This window comes from Helobdella robusta (genome assembly GCF_000326865.2).
Source record: "Helobdella robusta unplaced genomic scaffold HELROscaffold_1, whole genome shotgun sequence".
In the NCBI taxonomy this organism is placed as follows: domain Eukaryota; kingdom Metazoa; phylum Annelida; class Clitellata; order Rhynchobdellida; family Glossiphoniidae; genus Helobdella; species Helobdella robusta.
In genome coordinates, this window is record NW_008703570.1 from 13,525,521 (window position 1) to 13,543,788 (window position 18,268).

General features: G+C 33.4%; 2 protein-coding genes across 2 annotated transcripts; both read left to right on the forward strand.

The window, feature by feature from the left end:
* Positions 1-1,680: 1,680 nt before the first annotated feature.
* HELRODRAFT_159872 (hypothetical protein) lies at positions 1,681-9,583 on the forward strand (the record flags this gene model as incomplete). Its single annotated transcript, XM_009011706.1, has 18 exons — positions 1,681-1,843; positions 1,910-1,994; positions 2,201-2,306; positions 2,458-2,575; positions 2,988-3,172; positions 4,026-4,145; positions 4,387-4,430; positions 4,793-4,842; positions 4,918-4,961; positions 5,218-5,322; positions 6,302-6,340; positions 7,256-7,315; positions 7,440-7,506; positions 8,203-8,323; positions 8,520-8,615; positions 8,819-8,891; positions 9,024-9,065; positions 9,347-9,583. The coding sequence occupies 18 exons, from the start codon at positions 1,681-1,683 to the stop codon at positions 9,581-9,583; spliced, it is 1,755 nt and encodes a 584-aa protein (XP_009009954.1).
* A 728-nt stretch (positions 9,584-10,311) lies between these two features.
* Positions 10,312-14,376, forward strand: HELRODRAFT_188177 (hypothetical protein; the record flags this gene model as incomplete). The annotated part of the gene is made up of 11 exons (XM_009011707.1): positions 10,312-10,346; positions 10,909-11,010; positions 11,346-11,496; positions 11,690-11,762; positions 11,902-11,955; positions 12,031-12,158; positions 12,408-12,684; positions 13,007-13,178; positions 13,439-13,586; positions 13,759-13,888; positions 14,323-14,376. The coding sequence occupies exons 1-11, from the start codon at positions 10,334-10,336 to the stop codon at positions 14,374-14,376; spliced, it is 1,302 nt and encodes a 433-aa protein (XP_009009955.1). The 5' UTR covers positions 10,312-10,333.
* Between the last annotated feature and the right edge of the window lie 3,892 nt (positions 14,377-18,268).

Consider the following 18,268-nt stretch of genomic DNA (forward strand, 5'->3'; position numbering starts at 1 on the left):
TTTTTTGGGGATAATTTTTAAATATTTTGTTCTATTGGATTGAAAATCCTTAAAAATTGTTTTTGCCATATTTTTCATTGCAAGTGAAAAGATATTTCAATTTTCATCTCTCTCTCTCCCTCTTTTTTCCTTGAAATTATTTTTATACAAGCTGTTTTTTTAAGTAACTTTTTAAAGCTTGATTTAAATCTTGCATTGCAATTTTTAACTTACGCTCTATTCTATACTTATATATACGTATACTAACTTACTTAGCAACCAATTAAAAAAATACTGCTACTATAACTACACTTTATATATAGTATCTCTATACTATATTATAGAAATACTATGTATGAAAAAACATACATATTATAAATTATACTTAATAGAATATAGAAGAGTCTACAATTATACATACATGAATGCATAGGTTGCTTTTATTTTCATTTAATTAAGATTAAGATCTTTGTATATTATATTAGGGTATACTATACTATTTTGTATGTGCTGTTATTGTATAATTAATAATTATTTGTATTGTATATATTAATTGTTTTTTATGCATACATATAGAAATAGATAGCTTGATTGAATACATTAATTAATTATTATTAATATATTATAATTATAACATAATTATAATTATAATTGGAAGGACAATAATTTAGAAGTTTACCAATTAAATAAAATGATCAAGATTATTATCCTGTATTTCTTAAAATAATTAAATTTAAACGTTAAAAAAATAAGTAAATAAATAAATAAACTAAAAAAATGTGACAAGTCAACAAGTTGTTCTACCTGAATTTTTATTGATTAAGAATTAAGATTTAGGAAATAAAACAGCAAGAACGTTAATAACAGAAAGTCTGCAAACGACCAAAATTAAAAATTGTAAAATTGAACAAATTTGATTTTAAATTAAAAAAATGGCGTTAACGATTAATTTAATTTAAAATCATTAAAAAGACTTTTTTTCAATTTATATCTTCTCAACGTTACGTTTACATCAACTCAAAGCGCATGTCAAAAGTATTTAAAAGTAATTAAAAGTGGAAAAGGTTTTTAATTAAAATTAAATTTTAACATTGCCAGTGCTTGAAAAATTTGTTAATTTATTTAAATTATATATTTTTTATATTTAATTATTATATATGTAAAATTAATTAGTTTTTCATATCTCGTAGCCTTTTTTACAAGAGTTTAATCTCAGAAACATTGGATAGACCCTAAATAACTGTCTTATTGAAATTCACTTTTAAAATTTAAATATCTTCTTGAAAGAATAAATAAATATTCTTATTTTAATTTTATATTATGAAGTTTCGATGTTTATTAATTAATTTATTATAATTTATTATTTATTTTTTATATTTCATTTTTTTAAAATGCCTGACACACTGGAAAAATCAAATGTCTCCACTAAATTGCAAAAAGTAAAGTAAAGTTTTATAAATTTTTTCTTTTTTGCCTTTTAATAAATGTCAAAAAGTCAAAATTATAAAAAAATTAATATTATTATATTATAAATATTAAATAAAAAAAAATTGATTGATCAGTGTATTATGTTATATTTGGTCTTCTACACTGTTTAGTAGCATAACTTTAGTTAGCTGTTAAACTTTCATTCTTCAATTTGTTCTTTCATTTTTTAAACTAAAGTTTAGTTACTAAACACAACCAAAACCATTGAAGGAGATGTCGAACCTGGCTGTTCTGCAAGAGTCCTTGGGTAGGAGTGAGAAGATGAAGGACAACATGCTCTCCATATTGACCACCTTTGAGAAAAGACTCAAAAAGTTAGAAGATACCATCATGCCGATATACCAGGAAACTGGAAATCTACAGAGACGACATGAAAGTTAGTAAGAAAAAAAAATTATTTCTCGATGAAAAATTTACAAAAATGGGTTCTCCCCCAAAAAAGATATTGAAAAGACAGTAGCTGTGTTGGATCACGTGATTGGTTACTACAATGTGGCTGAAGATGTGGAGCCTGTTATGAGAGATGGGTTCGTTCATTTTAATTGGTTGGTCTGTTGATTAGTGGATGATTACTGGCTGGGTGATTTTGAATTCTTGAATAATTGATGCCGATTGGTTGATTACTTGTTGCATTCTAGTAGACACACATATCCATGCACGTTCACAAACACACACACACACACACACACACGTAAAACAAATAAATAATACACTGTTACTAAAACACACACAGACCCAGCACAAACCTAGCATTGTACATAGAGAGCCTAAACAGATTGACAAGGGCAGTGAAGTTTTTGGTGCACAACAATCCTGGTAGTCCCACTATGGCTCATGTGGTTCGTGTTTAGTGAAAGTAGGGATGTTCTGGTGTAGAAGTGTAATGTTTAGGGGAGGTGATAATGGGATTGTACTCATCCATCTATTCATGCATCTTTTTACTCATCTATCCATTTGTACATTCATTCATTTTACCATCCATCATTTCAGATTGCATTGTACGACGCTGGGAAGGAGTCTCTAGAGAAAGAGTTTCACAATCTTTTATCCCAATGCAATAAGCCAATCCAGCCGATCCAACTAATTGAATCCGTATCCAATGAAGAAGGTGGTTGGTTGGTTGGCTGAGTGATTGGTTGGTTGGTTGGTTGGTTGGCTGAGTGATTGGTTGGTTGGTTGGTTGGTTGGCTGAGTGATTGGTTGGTTGGTTGGTTGGTTGGCTGAGTGATTGGTTGGTTGGTTGGTTGGTTGGCTGAGTGATTGGTTGGTTGGTTGGTTGGTTGGCTGAGTGATTGAATCTTCACAAAAGGTAATTTCATTACTCATTCATTATGCAAATTTTCAATGTTATTAACCACCATCATTACAAACGTTATCATCGCCATCTTCACCATTGTCGTTACTATCATCATCATCATCATCTCAACCACCATGGTTACCGTTACCGTCATCATCACCACCATCATCATCATCACCACAACCACCATCATTATTATCATCATCATCACCATGGCCGACAGATGAGAAAGCCTCATCATCATCATTATCGCCGAGATCATCATCGGCGTCACTATCATCAACATCGCTGACGTCACCGTACAACATCGTCTATTATAATGATGAGGCGCTTAACAAATTGAAAGTCATTTCCATCTGGTTGTTGGAGTCGAAGTACGAGGTGAACTTGGTGCAATATTACGTCAAAGTACGCTCCGACGTCATGATGAGGAATCTCCGAGAGTATGTGGCGTGGCGTGGTGTGGTGTAGTGTGGCGTTGTGTGGTGTGGCGTGGCGTAGCGTGCTAATGATGTGAAGATAATACGGTGATAAATTGCTGATGGTGTTGTAGTGATTACGTTGCTCAGATGTTGATGTGATGGGACGACGACGACGATGATGGTATGGTGACGTTGGAATGATGAGGCGTTGTGGTGAGGATGCTCTGGTGATAATATGATGACAACGATGATGATATGATGATTTGTATGGATGGTTTTTCGTCGCCTCCAGAACCGCAAATCACTACACTACGACCCTAAAATTTAGCTTTTGTTGTCAGATGAATTCTATTTTGATTGAAAATATCTATAATAGGAGTGGACATTATGACGTCATCGTGATGAACACCCCCACCATCAGTCACCGCCATTGCCACCGTCATCAACATCATCGTCACCATCATCACAATCAGTCTCTTAAGTCTCCATCATCATCATCATTATAATTATCATCGTCGTCATCATCATCATCATAATTATCATCGTCATCATCATCATCATAATTATCATCGTCATCATCATCATCATAATTATCATCGTCATCATCATCATCATAATTATCATCATCATCATCATCATCATAATTATCATCGTCATCATCATCATCATCATAATTATCATCGTCATCATCATCATCGTCATCATCATCATCATCATCGTCATCATCATCATCATCATCGCCATCATCATCGCCATCATCATCATCGCCATCATCATCATCGCCATCATCATCATCGCCATCATCATCATCGCCATCATCATCATCGCCATCATCGTAGTCATCATCGTCGTCATCGTCATCCATCACCAGTCTGAAAAGTCACCTCAGAGTGGTGCCCATCAGGGAGAACAGCGCGACACTCATCGTCGGAGGGGGGATGTCTCAATCGCCGTCCGTCGTACGTCTATGTTCTCATTTTTATTTATTTTAATTATTCTTTTATTATTAATATTCTTTTGCTATAATAATAGTAATAATAATAACAAATCCTCGTTTATAGTCTCCATCAACATCATCGTCATCAACTTCATACATACATACTTTGAATAGATCTATTGTAATAATAATAATAATAATTCTTATTATTATTATTATTGTTATTATTTTTTTATAAGTTGTTTTAATTTTTGTTTACATAGAAAGGGAAGTTGAGGGAGACTCCGAAGAAGACTTTGAAGCGAGGGTAAGCGGGGCGATAATACGTACGTGAATATATTCGGGCGGCGTGTGCACTGTTGATTTGTCTGAACCTTGGATGGGTGTAATTGACTTTTAACCTTTAACTTTGTCATTATCATCATCATCTTTGCTATCATCGTTGACGTGTTTACCATCACTACTCCAATTATCATCATCATCATTGTCACCATCGTCGTCATCATCATCATTATTATCTTACGTTTAAGCCCATTATTTATTTATATTTATTTATATATTTATATTTATCATTATCACCACATCGTCGTCATCACAATTATCAACATCATCATCGTCGTCGTCGTCGTCATCATCATCATCGTCGTCGTCATCATCATTTTTTATTAGCGTTGTAACAAAGGCTTCAAGCTTCCTGAAAAAGCAGCAGGATCATGCAGGTAGGTCAAATGACGTCATCACTTCCGTTATTATTATTATTATTATTATTGTTGTTGTTGTTGTTGTTGTGGCAGCCTACAGACCGGTGAACGTCGGATTGAAAGATGAGAACTTCGAGGTGGACTGCAACTCTATCATCATCATCATTCCATGCCTTGTCAAGCTCATACAAGTTAGTTGGTTGGTTGGTCGGTTGGTTCGTTGGTTGGTTGAATGTTTGGTTGGTTGGCTGGTTGGTTGGTTGGTTGGCTGGTTGGTTGATTGGTTGGTTGGTTGGTTGGTTGGTTGGTTGGTTGGTTGATTGGTTGGTTGATAAACTTATTGACAGACACACACGCGCAAACACACTCGCACACACACACACGCACACACAGGCAGAGAGCTCCTTGATGACTCAACTGATTCCTGAAAAGAGTCGATCTAGAATCTACGACCACCTCCTCCTCATCACTGTCGACTTTTTGAACAGGGAGGCTGAGGTGATGATGATGATGTTATGATGATATGATGATGATGATGATAGTGGTGGTGATGATAGCGATGGTGATAGTAATGATACTGACGATACGATGATTAGCAATGTGGCTATTTTAACTTATCATCATTATCTTTTTCTTCTTTAAGGTCATCATCATCACCACTAGTCAACATCATCACCATCATCATCAGGACCAATCAACCAATCAGCATATCAGCAACAACATCATGACCAACCAGCCAACCAATAAGCATCAACATCATGACCAACCAACCAACCAATCAGCACATAGGTCAAGTGATAAAGAGGTCACCAACACGCCACAACAACACGTCAGTGACCATGATGTTGCCAGTCTTGAGGCAGCTCTCCACTTATAATTCTAAATATGAAGCGCTGTTGAAGGTCGCTGCTGCAGTTGATGACGATGGTGACGACGATGTTGTTGTGGCTGTTATTGCTGCTGCTGCTACTACTGCTGCTAATGTTGTTGTTAATGGTGATAATGTGGATTTTGTGATTGTTTTGTTCTTGTTGTTGTTGATGATTGATGATGTTGTGGTTGTTGTTGATGATATTGTTGTTGTTGTTTTTAATGTATTTCTCACGTTCATTGATGTTGTAAGTAAAATTCGAATATGACATCACAATATCAAATGACGTGGTCGGTCACGTGATGGTCACATGACCATATCACGTGATCATCACCGTCATCATCTTCATAGGATTGCCAGGCTACCACAAAAGCCAAATATCAATCCGTCAACACTGCACTCCAGGCTATTGTAATCCTTTTTTTTTAATTTTTTTTTGTTTTTTTTTAATTTTTTTTAATTTTTTAATTTATTCTTCGTTACTTAGGTTTACGTTTTTTTTTCAGACTTTAACAGATAATCACATCAGACCACGCCATCAAATTATTTTTTTTAATTAATTTAATTTAATTAATCTAATTTTTAAATTTAATTATTCGTCTTAAGGGTTGTAAAGCTCTTGAAGAGTTCGTCGATAGCATACGAGTATGTATATTTGTAACTTCGCTCGCTATTTCACCGAAAAGTACTTATTTAAATATTTACCGTCTTACTACACTACTGCCTTACTAATTAAACCGGGTTATAGTATTACCACTGATTACATCATCAGTTACTACTTTAAGTAGTTCTGGCTTTGTTCGTCACACACTCCATTAATTCGCTATTTTACAGCTTATTGTTTTCTCCTTATCGAATTCAGAATCTCGATTTGTTTCTATAAAAATGTGTAAATGTAATTGGGGTATAATTTAAAAAAAATATAATACATAAAATGTAATAAATTCTTGACCCATTTAAAAACTCCTCTATGCGCGATATTTTCCATTTGTCACTTTGGTCGAGAGTAGATTTCACGATAAGGCATGTTTCTGGACGGGTCACGCAAAACTGACCGCGGACAAAAACGTGCCGCGTTACAAATACTCACCCGCTTATTTTAAACTTCGCGTTTGGATGCGCCTAAATTAGTGAAGTTGGTTTGGTCGTTCTTATGTTACTGGCGCGACCAGCGACCCTTCGATTTTGCGTCACCCCCGAGAGTTCTAGACCTCAAAATCTTGCTCCCAATTTGATAATCCAAACAATTAATTGCTACGCAGTCGTCTTTATTTGATTTTTTCATTGGCTACCGATTACACTGCTATGGAAAATATAGATAGTCTAGAAAGTATAGATAGTCCAGAAAGTATAGATAGTCCAGAAAATATAGATAGTCCAGAACAGAAAGTATAGATAGTCCAGCTTTTCGTGTAGCACTGTTTGAAAGATATGCAAAGTGTTGGTGTTATTGCAGGCGATACTTTCGAAAATGAGTATAGGTATTCATTCATTCATTCATTCATTCTTTTATTCATTCATCTATTCTTTTATTCATTCATTCTTTTATTCATTCACAAGAATGACCCGGACAAATCATCTATGCCAAAAGATGGCACAGTTCACGAGTTAACCAGCAATGTTAGTTGTTGATGTTGTTGCTGTTGTTGTTACTGTTGATTTTGTTGTTGGTGTTGTTGTTGCTGATTTTGTTGTTGATGTTGTTGCTGTCGTTGTTATCATCATTATCATCATCATCACCAAGGCCATGTTCTTCATGGAGCAATTGCTGGAATACTCTGATGTTGTCGGATGCATGCTTATGTTTCAAGGTTTTTTATTTCTATTATTGTCAAATTGACATTTTTAATTTTAAAACAATTTTACTTTTATTAAATTTTAATTCATTAACAATTCTTTTTAACGTGTGATTTATGATGAAAATAAAATGATGTTCCCATTTATCACCAACATCATGATCAGATCCATCAGCAGCAGCAGTAGCAGCCACAACCGCCACTGGACAAAGTGTAGCAGCTGATAAATGGAGATTGAAGCTGGCGGAATTTTTCAGTGGGATATAATTATTTTTTCTCTATAATTTAATTATATTTAAATTTTTTCTTGGCTATGATTAAATTAGGATTAGAATATAACGTTCCTCAATAATAAATGAAAACACCACGAGCTAACGAAGTAATTTGTACGGGCTATATAAGGAGAAACTGCGATACGATTCTGATAAGTATTTGGGCTGCTGATGAGTCCCTGGTTGGGAGGAAACAAGTGTCCAGCCTATCCAAACAAATATTATTCTTTTCTTCTTTTCACTCCTGCTCACTGCTCTTCCTGGTTTGGTGTTTCCTTACGACGGCGTAACCACAACAACACAAAGATATAATCGCGCGAAATTTGCAAACAGAACAACTATTAAACAAACATAACATTTACACCACAACAACATTAGCACACTAACAACATCAACACACCAACAACATCAACACAACAACAACTATAACAACAAATAGCGAAAGTTTTATCAGCTCTGGGATTGAACCTTAGTAACAAGACAGAATGCTACAACGATGTGGCCCTCAGAGCTATCTTCATGCTCAACAACTTCAATTATGTGCTGAATCTGATGAAGAGGTCAGTGTTTTTTGTCTCTATATCTGTCTGTCTGTATGTCTGTCTGTGTCGGTCTGTCTGTGTGTCTGTCTGATCACGTGGTAATGTGGTCACGTGATGTGGTCATCTGATGAATTCAATTAAGCAGAAGCATCATCAATTTCATTACCATCATCACTTTAGTCATCATCGTCGTCATCGTCATCATCTCGACCAGATCCGGTATGATGGATGTCATCCACCTATGGAATAGCGAGGTGCAACTATTCTACGAAGAGCAGATCAACAATCAGAAGAGGCTCTATTCACAATGGTCTGTCCGTTTGTGTGTGTTTGTGTGTGTGTGTTTCTGTCTGTGTGTTTGTGTGGTGTTTGTGTATGTGGTGTTTGTGTGTTTCTGTCTGTGTGTGTGTGTGTCTGTGATTGTGTGCATTTGCATGTATGTGTTTTTTTGTGCGTTAGTGGTGTAGTTTTAATAATAATAATAATAATAATAATAATAATAATAATATGAAGTTGGAGCGGGGTCCTGCACTTCATATCGGAGAACCAGAGGCCGATCAGTACTGATCTGTCACCTGATTCCAGGGTGGGCGACTGCTATAATTTCAGAAATAATAATAATATTAATAATAATGATAATAATTATGATGATGATAATGATGATGATGATGATAATTGTTACATTATTTTATTTTAATTCCCAATTGTTTTCTCATAGCTGAAGGATAAAGACAGGAATGCCATAAAAGAGAAATTCGCGGTAATTTTTTATTCTTTTTATTTCTTGAGGGCGGCGTGATGGCCTAGCGGTTAAAGGCGCGCGAGGTCCTCCTGCTTTGCGGTAACCCAGTTCGATTGCAAGAAGATCCCAACCTATCTTGGGCACTGTGTGTACCTGCCGTTAATATTTTTCAGCGGAAGAGGATGCTTCTTTAACCTTTAACCTTTTATTATGGCTGTTACTGTTATAATTATTATTTTCATTATTATCAAGGATTATTATTATTATTTAAAATTTAATTTAATTTTTATCCTAACCAGGGTTTCAACAAAGAGCTGGAGGACATCTGCCGACAGCAGAAGTCATTTTCCGTTCCTGATCCGGAGTTGAAGCAGGCGCTGATTGACGACAACAGGTCCTTCGTCCTGCCATTCTATAGCGCTTTTTTGAAGAAGTACCGGAACGTCAGTTTTACGAAAAATCCCGAAAAGTATATGAAGTATTCAGAGGAAGATGTCGCCAGGTGCATTGTTGGCCTCTTTGACGCATCCGCTTGAAGAAATTTCAAGTCCATTAATACCATTTTATTTTTATTATTATTTTATTCTTCTTTTTATTATTATTATTATTTATATTATTACTATTAATTACTATATTATTATTATTGTTAATAATTATTATTTTTATTATTTGTTATTCGGCAATTGTGTACTATATAGGTATTCTATAAAATTGAACTATAACCTACGTTATCTTAAGTTATTTACTATCATTGATAACATATTATACGTATGTACGTTATTATTGTTGTTATATTTTGCTAATTAACTAACTTTTTTACATGAACTTATCACAAAAATTGCTTTTCATGTCTTGAAGTCAAATAAAATTTGATTGTTAAATTAATTATTTAGTTTTGTATGTATATGTGTGCGTGTGTGTGTGTGTTAGGTGTTCTGTGTACCCGTGCAAACGAGATTTTCCAACCGCAATTGCTAAATTCGCAACATCCATACCCTATCCATGACACTTCAAATCCGCATCCGGTTTTGAAAAAGATCAAACTTGATTCGCGAGCTATTCTAGTTGTGGTTATGAAGAGTGAGTTTATTTATGTGTTTGTGAGTGTGTGTGAGTGAGTGTGGTATGTGTGTGTGTGTGTGTGTGTGTGGCTTGTGTGTGCATGTGACTTGTTATTTTTGTGGCAGAAAAGCCAGGCTTGGGTGATTTTTAAACTTCATACCATTCAACACTCTACCTGCGGTTACTATGACGATGACATTTAAACAAACATAAATAAATTTAAAATGTCTAAAAGAGGTGTGAGTGTGGGTTTTATTTCAACTTCCAGTCTTTTATTTGATAACAATTTTAAGATTAATTTACAATAAATATTGATAAACAAGCAAATGTTACACTGAAATCTTGCAAATAAAAGTCGAAAATTCAATGAGAATAATCAATAATTAATATTTAATATTAATGAAAAATAAAAATAAACTAAACTAATTTATTTATAATATAAATTAAATTAATAAATAAATAATTGAATTACTATATTATAATAATTCAATTTATAAATTAAATTACAATTGAAACGAAATATTCATTATTTATTAATTAAGTTTTGACAAGTGGAGAGCTCATTTCTTTACATATCAAATATAATATCATTTTACTCAATACTCATTCTATTATTTTGTTATTTAAAGATGCCAAAAGGCCCGTAACATCCACAAGACCCACATACACGCGTTTTAAATAACTCGCTAATCAATTCTAACAATCAATCTAACTCGCTAATCAATTCTAACTAGTTAATTTTAATATAACTATTTTATTACATCAAAATTAATTATACAAACAAACTCAACAAATACAGACTTGTTTGCTGGCTCCGGTGACCAACTGAACTGGCTACTACATTTGAATTTCGTTAGGAAAGATTACGACAAATGCCGAAATCTCTTAAGAGTTGACCACGGTGCAATAATAATTACTTTATTATTACATAATTTAAAAAATAATTATGTCATAATAATAATAATATTATTATTATTTTTAATTCTCTCTCTAATTATAATCCGAACCCCGTAACTCCAGTTATGTTACTTTACAATGGTTGTAATTACAGTTTCTAGCTAATTTCTTTACGTATCAAATTCAAATTCTGGCCAACTAAGATTTTCTCTTTGATCATAAAATTGACAATGCTGTTTGATTGCTTTTGTTGTCTTTTAATGCTATTTTGATATGGGCATATATAACTTACTTAAGTCCATTATTTATTTTTATTTATTTATTCTAATTACACACAAGAGCGTCAGTGCCAAAACGAGTATGGTAGCTACGTGTTGGGTCTAGTCGCCAGAATTGATGGAGATATCAATGAATCCTTAAAACACTTCCAAACTGCCTCTGCCATCAACTGCAAGAATGTCGCAAACTTTAAACAAATCGCCAAGTCGTTGTCAGTATTTCAATTAATGATTTAATTAATTGACTAATTAATTAATTAACTATTTAATTTTTTGATTAATTAAATCTGATAAACTTTTCGTATTTAAAACGCCGCAATAATTATTTGGTTTTTATATCATTTAATCATAATATATGCTAATTATTATTTTAAAATAAAATAACTTATTTCAATATTCAAAAAGGTTTTTGCTGGCTCGCCACAAGGCAGCCCTGGATGTCTATAGCGAGGCTGAAAAATTATGCCATAATGATTGGGTGAACTTGATTTATTTAATCATAATAATTAATTATAATTACAATGTAACTAATAATAATTTCTAATTATTATTTATCGTTTTATTCATTGTTATCTAGTTTTTTTTAATTTGAAATGTAATTGTAAATATGATTCAAGGAGTTAACCCACAACAAGGCTCTTTGCTACATGTACCTCAAAGACCTCAACAAGTTAAGTTTTATATTAATAATTAGTAAAATTTAATTAATTAATTAATTAATTGATAAACTGGGAATAATTTAACAGGCCAAAGAAGTTTTAAATGAAGCGATACAGTACAAAGACAGCCACCTTTCTCATTCTCTACTTGGTGAAATTTATCAGTCTGAAATGAACATTAACAAATCTATCGCTGCTTATACTAAAGCTTTAGCGTTTGTTTGTTTTGTTTGTTTGTGTGTGTGTGTGTGTATGTGTGTGTGTGACACGTTTTTTATAACCTGTTTTATAAAGTCATCATCACAGTTTTTCTCAACATCACATTAGTTATGTAATGTGATGTGGTCAATTGTCGTCGTAATCGCTGCCACTTTACCATCGTCACATCGCTGGCCACATCACTACATGGTCATCATTTTCATCATCATTATATCTCCCCCCCCCATCATGATCACCATCGCCAGGGTGTTTCCAGAAAACGTGGACATCTCTTGCACCCTTGGTCTCCTCTACCTACAAATGGGTGATTACAAGAACGCATTCAGTCACCTCGGCAACGCAATGACCTATGACCCCGACAATGTCAAGGCCATAATGGGAGCCGGAAGTATGCTGCAGATGCACGGAGATCATGATGTAGCGCTCGCTAAGTACAAGCTGGCCGTCAGGTACATCCCTAATAGTGGACCCCTCTGGAATAATATAGGGATGTGCTATTTTAATAAGAAGAAATTAGTGGCCGTTAGTATAAAAAAGGATTTGCGTGTGTGTTGTGTGTGTGTGTGTGTGTGTGTGTGTGTGTGTGTGTGTGTGTGTGTGTCTGCTATTTACTTCGATAATTTTGTCGATATTTAAACTACTAATCAATACTTAAAAAAATGTATTTTCATAACAATTTTCAATAGATCAATCATTCAATTAACAGTTCACTTAGTCACTTAATTTGTCATAATAGTTGATAGAAGATAGAACAATAATAATAATAACGATAATAATAATAATGTTTAAGAACAACAAAAATTAAAATAACGGTGGGGTAAAAACCACCCGCCTATCGACACAGGCGGTCAGCTGTTTGAAGAGGGCTCATTATTTTTGCCCCCTCGAGCGCACCATTTCGCAGAACCTCGTCCTCATCTATCTCTACAGCCAGCAATACGCATCAGCATTCAACTTCATCACGTCCGCCATGTTTCTCAGGTTCAAATCTGCCCTGCACTACTTTTTATTGGCTGGTTAGTTGACTAATCAGGTAGTGGGATGGATGGTGGAGCAGTATTTCATTGGGCAGATTTTTGAGTGATTGAAAGGTATAACGGAACGAATGAACAAATGACTGATTGAATGAATGAATGGATGGATGGAATGAACGAACGAATGAACGAGCGAGCGAGAGAGCGGATAAATGAACAAAGGTAAACATCGGTATGTTCATCTTTAAATATTTGGCATTGATGTTTTCTTATCACAGTATAGAATTATTGATTTTATTCAGTGCTATATGAACTGATCAAAATGGCAGATAAATTGCATCATTACCGTTATATAGTTCTCACAAAACAAATTCGCACAGTGACCTTATCGCACCTGAAAGATAGGGAGAACTCAAAGCAGGCTTTTAAGCAGGCTCTGCAGCTGGACGAGTTGGTCATTTCTGGTTTTAATGAATGAATGAATGAGCAAATGAATGAATGAATGAGTGAGTGAGTGAATAAATGAATGAATTAATGAATAAATTAATGAATAAATTAATGAATAAATTAATGAATAATGAATATAGTAATAAATGAAAATAAAATAAATTATATTGAAAAGCAAAGACGCCCTGATAAGTTTGAACTTTTCAATATTCCTGTTCAACAACGGAGACCACAAGTCTGCCTCTGAGCAGTACAACAGCTACAAGTCTAAACTCCAGCATAAAAATTACGAGAATGACAGTGAGGTATGTGCACGCACGTTTTTATTATTGTTATTTTTATTATTAGTATTATTATTTTATTATTATATTACTGTTGTTAAACGTTTAATTATAGATCTTTATATAGCGTTTGTTATCTATTCATATTAAGTTATAGTGTGTCAAAATGTAATGTTATATTTCTTTCTTTGTATAAATTTGTTCGATTGATTCTTTCCCTTTTCATATTTTAAGATAATTTTTCTAATTTTGTAACCATTTTGTCCAAATCGTGTTAGTAATTTTTCGGAGTGAGCAACAAAAACGTTTGCCAACTTTCTTCTTAAAATGTCCTAAAAATGCCACAAAAAATTTCCAGCAACGAAACTTATTAATATTATAATTATGATAATAATTATATTAATTATGATGACCATAAATCAAGATATATGATGATAGCTGTTTCATTTACGTTGCAGGTTCGTGAGGCCAGTGAAAAGCTCTGTTCTGCGCTACATCTTGGCAGTGTTTAATATATGCTTACAAGTGTTTAACTGCTTTGTTTAACATGCCGTTGTTTACCACAATGTTTGAGCGAGTTAATATTTTTTTAATTCGTGTAGTTATGGGTGAATAAAATTTGCGTTGTAGGGTTTATCCATTTCAACTGTAGCATAATATGAACTTATGACAGTTTTTGAGAATTTCCAGATTCCATGTACTTAAGTTACAACTTGAGACCTTGGATTATAAGTTTTGCAAAACATACAAGATGTTTTTCGTAAAAATATGTGTTCAGGTTTGATAACGGATGATATTTTTAGTTGAAGAATAAATTTATAACATAAGTATTAAAGGGAATTATTACCTTATTGTAAACTTCCATCATACACAGCGCCAAGGGGAGGCCTATTTACCAGCATACAACACAACACCTTCTTATGGGTTGAAGCAGGGATATGCAAAGAACCTCAATTTTTTCAACTTTTAATTATTTTCAGTAATGCCTCCCCTTGCTCCAAACCACGTAATTAGAATAATAGGACTAATCGATCAATTCGATCTATCGGTCGGGTTATTTGTCGTGCTTGGATTGTTGGCTAACGAAATTGCATTTACGAAATTTAACGAGCAAGCTAAATGAAATATTTACTTGATTTAATATGCTAAAAACATTGAAGTAATTCTATTTAATTTTAATAATGATTAATAGAATTATGTATTATTAAATTATTTTTGTTAATTTGAATATAAAAATTGCTTTTGGTCCGGTGAAATCCGGTGGCTTACTGAAGCCGAAGGCTGGCTTAGTAGGATTGAACTATAGTCACCCTTTTTTTTACACTATTCGATCATGTTAAAAATTGGTTTGCTTAAGAAATAAACGGCCTAAATAAATCAAAATTGTTATTTGAACAACTATCTTCATTATATTCAATGAATATTTTACATTCTGCTGGTGCTCATAAGAAACTGGCTGCTGAAATCATACGTTGGCTTACAGCAGTGGCTTACAGGGTTTCATAGAACTCTTACGATAGCACTTTTTTGTACATATAATGCTTTAAATAAATCAATATATTCATATCACAATTATTTTTGTCAATATAAATATAGAAATTGCTTTTGTCAGGTGAAAAACAGTGGCTTACTGAAGCCGTAGGTTGGCTTAATCGGATTTTTTCTCATGTATACAATACTATGAAATAAATCAATCAAACAATCAGTCGGTCGGTCGGTCGGTCAGCCGGCCAGCCAACCAGCCAGCCAGTCATATATGTATATATATATATATATATATATATATATATATATATATATATATATATATATATGTATATATATATATATATAAAGTAAGAAAGAGAGAGAGAGAGAGAATGAGACAAAGGGTATGCGTAAAAAATAACGTTTCAATAAATAGATAAAAATATACAATACACATACACGCACACACACACACAAACAAACTCACACATACACACACACACACACACATATATATATATATATTATATATATATATATATATATATATATATAACGCTTGTATTAAAAGAAGAATGTAAGCTTTTGAAATGCCTAATGAGAACAACTATTTTTATTTCGTTGTTGTTGTTGCTGTAATTATTATTATATTGTTGTTATTGTTGTTCGTTGATGATGGTTGTGATGATGATGATCGTCATCATAGTTAACAAGATTAACAGTATAACATACTTAAAATACATTGACAGAAATGACATGAATGTTTATTGTACTGCGTATATATGATGGCAGTATGTATGTATGCGTGTATGTATGTATGTATGTTTGTATGTATGTGTGTCTGTGTCTCTTTATGTGTACATGTTTGTATTCGAGATTTTAGTAAGGAAAGAAAAACACAACAGTTGCTTTTATTTGACATCATCAAAAGATGAAAAGTGACGAAAAATTAAAATTTGTTAAATGTCAATTTTTTAAAATGTTCAGATTTTAAACAAACAAATATAACAAAATATCGATCGATAAAAAATAATTATCACGAAACATGAATATTTAGTAAGGACAGTTCACAGCATATCATAATGACTAAATCAACATACCAAACAGAAATTATTCATGCATGCATATATACAAAGTAAATCAGGAAATCTCCAAAAATTATATAACCAAAATAAGAAACTAGAAACCAGTCAACATTTTACAAATAAATAAATAGACATTATAAAAAGATTGTTCAAAAATGGTAAAATTTAAGGCGACGACAAAAAAAATTGTAGTTTGTTTTGTTGGTGCTGTGTGGTGCTAAAAAGCGAAAACAAACACACCACAAAAAAAAATATTAAAAAGTCGCAAGAATAGTAGTCAGTCACCTACCTACAATTAAATTACTCTCAGGGCCCTAGCTTACCTGTAATGATAACTCAACTCATTTATTTTACATATTTTAACGTTTTAATTTTACTTGAAGCTTTTAATTTATTTTAATGTTAATATTTTACTTGAAACTTTTTAACTAATGTTAAGCCCTAGCCTACCTACAGTTGTTCAACTCATCTCAATCCCTAACTTACCTATGAATTAAATTAAGTCCGGTAAAGAAAATAGAAAGTTGAAGAGAAACATAACAACAACGACACCGAATGAATGGATGTTGTGTATGTGTGTGTTGTATTTATGTGTGTGCGTGTATGTAAATGTGCGCGCGCGTACCCTCCAGAAACTTCTTCACCCACTACGGACGAACCTCCATTGCACCGACCATCACCTGACACGCACCGAGGAAATGAATTTTACCGGATACTGAAAAACAAAATTGAAAGATAAAGTTAATTTTTTAAAATAAAAAACAAGACATTGAAAAAAAGTAAGAAGCAACTTATCTTACCATGAGATTACCATCATGAAACGTGTTGACTCCCACCACAACCCACCTCTGATCATTCTGTAGACAAATTTTTTTATTGGCTTAGTAGTAAATGAATGTTAAAACGAAAGAACAAACGAATAAATGATTGAGCGAATGATTGAGTGATTGAATGAATTAATTAACCAATCTATGATTCAATGAATGAAAAGAATGAGTCAATTAATGGATGAACGAAAGATTGTGTGACAAAATGAATGAATGAAAAAAATAAAAACAACGAAACTAAACCATACTTCAAAAATCGTCGTTGTTGTTTTTTTCGAGTTGTTATCGGAACGATCATCATGAGACCACCATCTGAAACGTGCTGACGCCCACCACTGCCCACCTCTCATCAGTCTGTAGACAAGTTATTTTTATTAGCTTAGTAGTAAATGAATGTTAGAATCTTAGAAGCAAAAAATTATAAAATGGAAATAATGGCAAATAAATAATATTTGAAAATAATAAAGAGAGTAAAATGTAAAAAAAACTTACCGTCGTCCATTCGACAAAGGCAAAATGATGAGTGCCTTCCGTTTCCTGCGTTGTCCTCCAAAACTGGTGCCAGTCCTCCTCGAGATTGTTGTTGAAACACAGCCCGTGGAATGGAGAAAGAGAAAATTCTCATTAGAAAGCTTAGCGGTGCCTGCATCTTAAATTGCTTAATAAAAATAATCCTATCTACCTATTCAATTACCTTAACTAATCTATAATAAATTGTTAATGGTACGATAGTCGAAAGTTCCTCTTCATTCTCCCTCCTTGCACAGAGGCTCACCGACAGCCAGGGCACCGGATAGTAAACCATTGCCGTGCGGATAGTAGACTACTGCCTTGCGGATAGTAAACCATTTGCCGTCCGGAAGCCGTGCGGGTAGTAGACTATGGCCATGCCGCATAGTAAATCATTACCGTGCAGATAGTAAACCATTGCCGTCCGGATAGTAAACCATTGCCGGTTCACCACTGGCCGCCAAGGCTTACCTCTGACAAGAGACTTCGAAATTCAGAGTCTATCGGCTATCGAC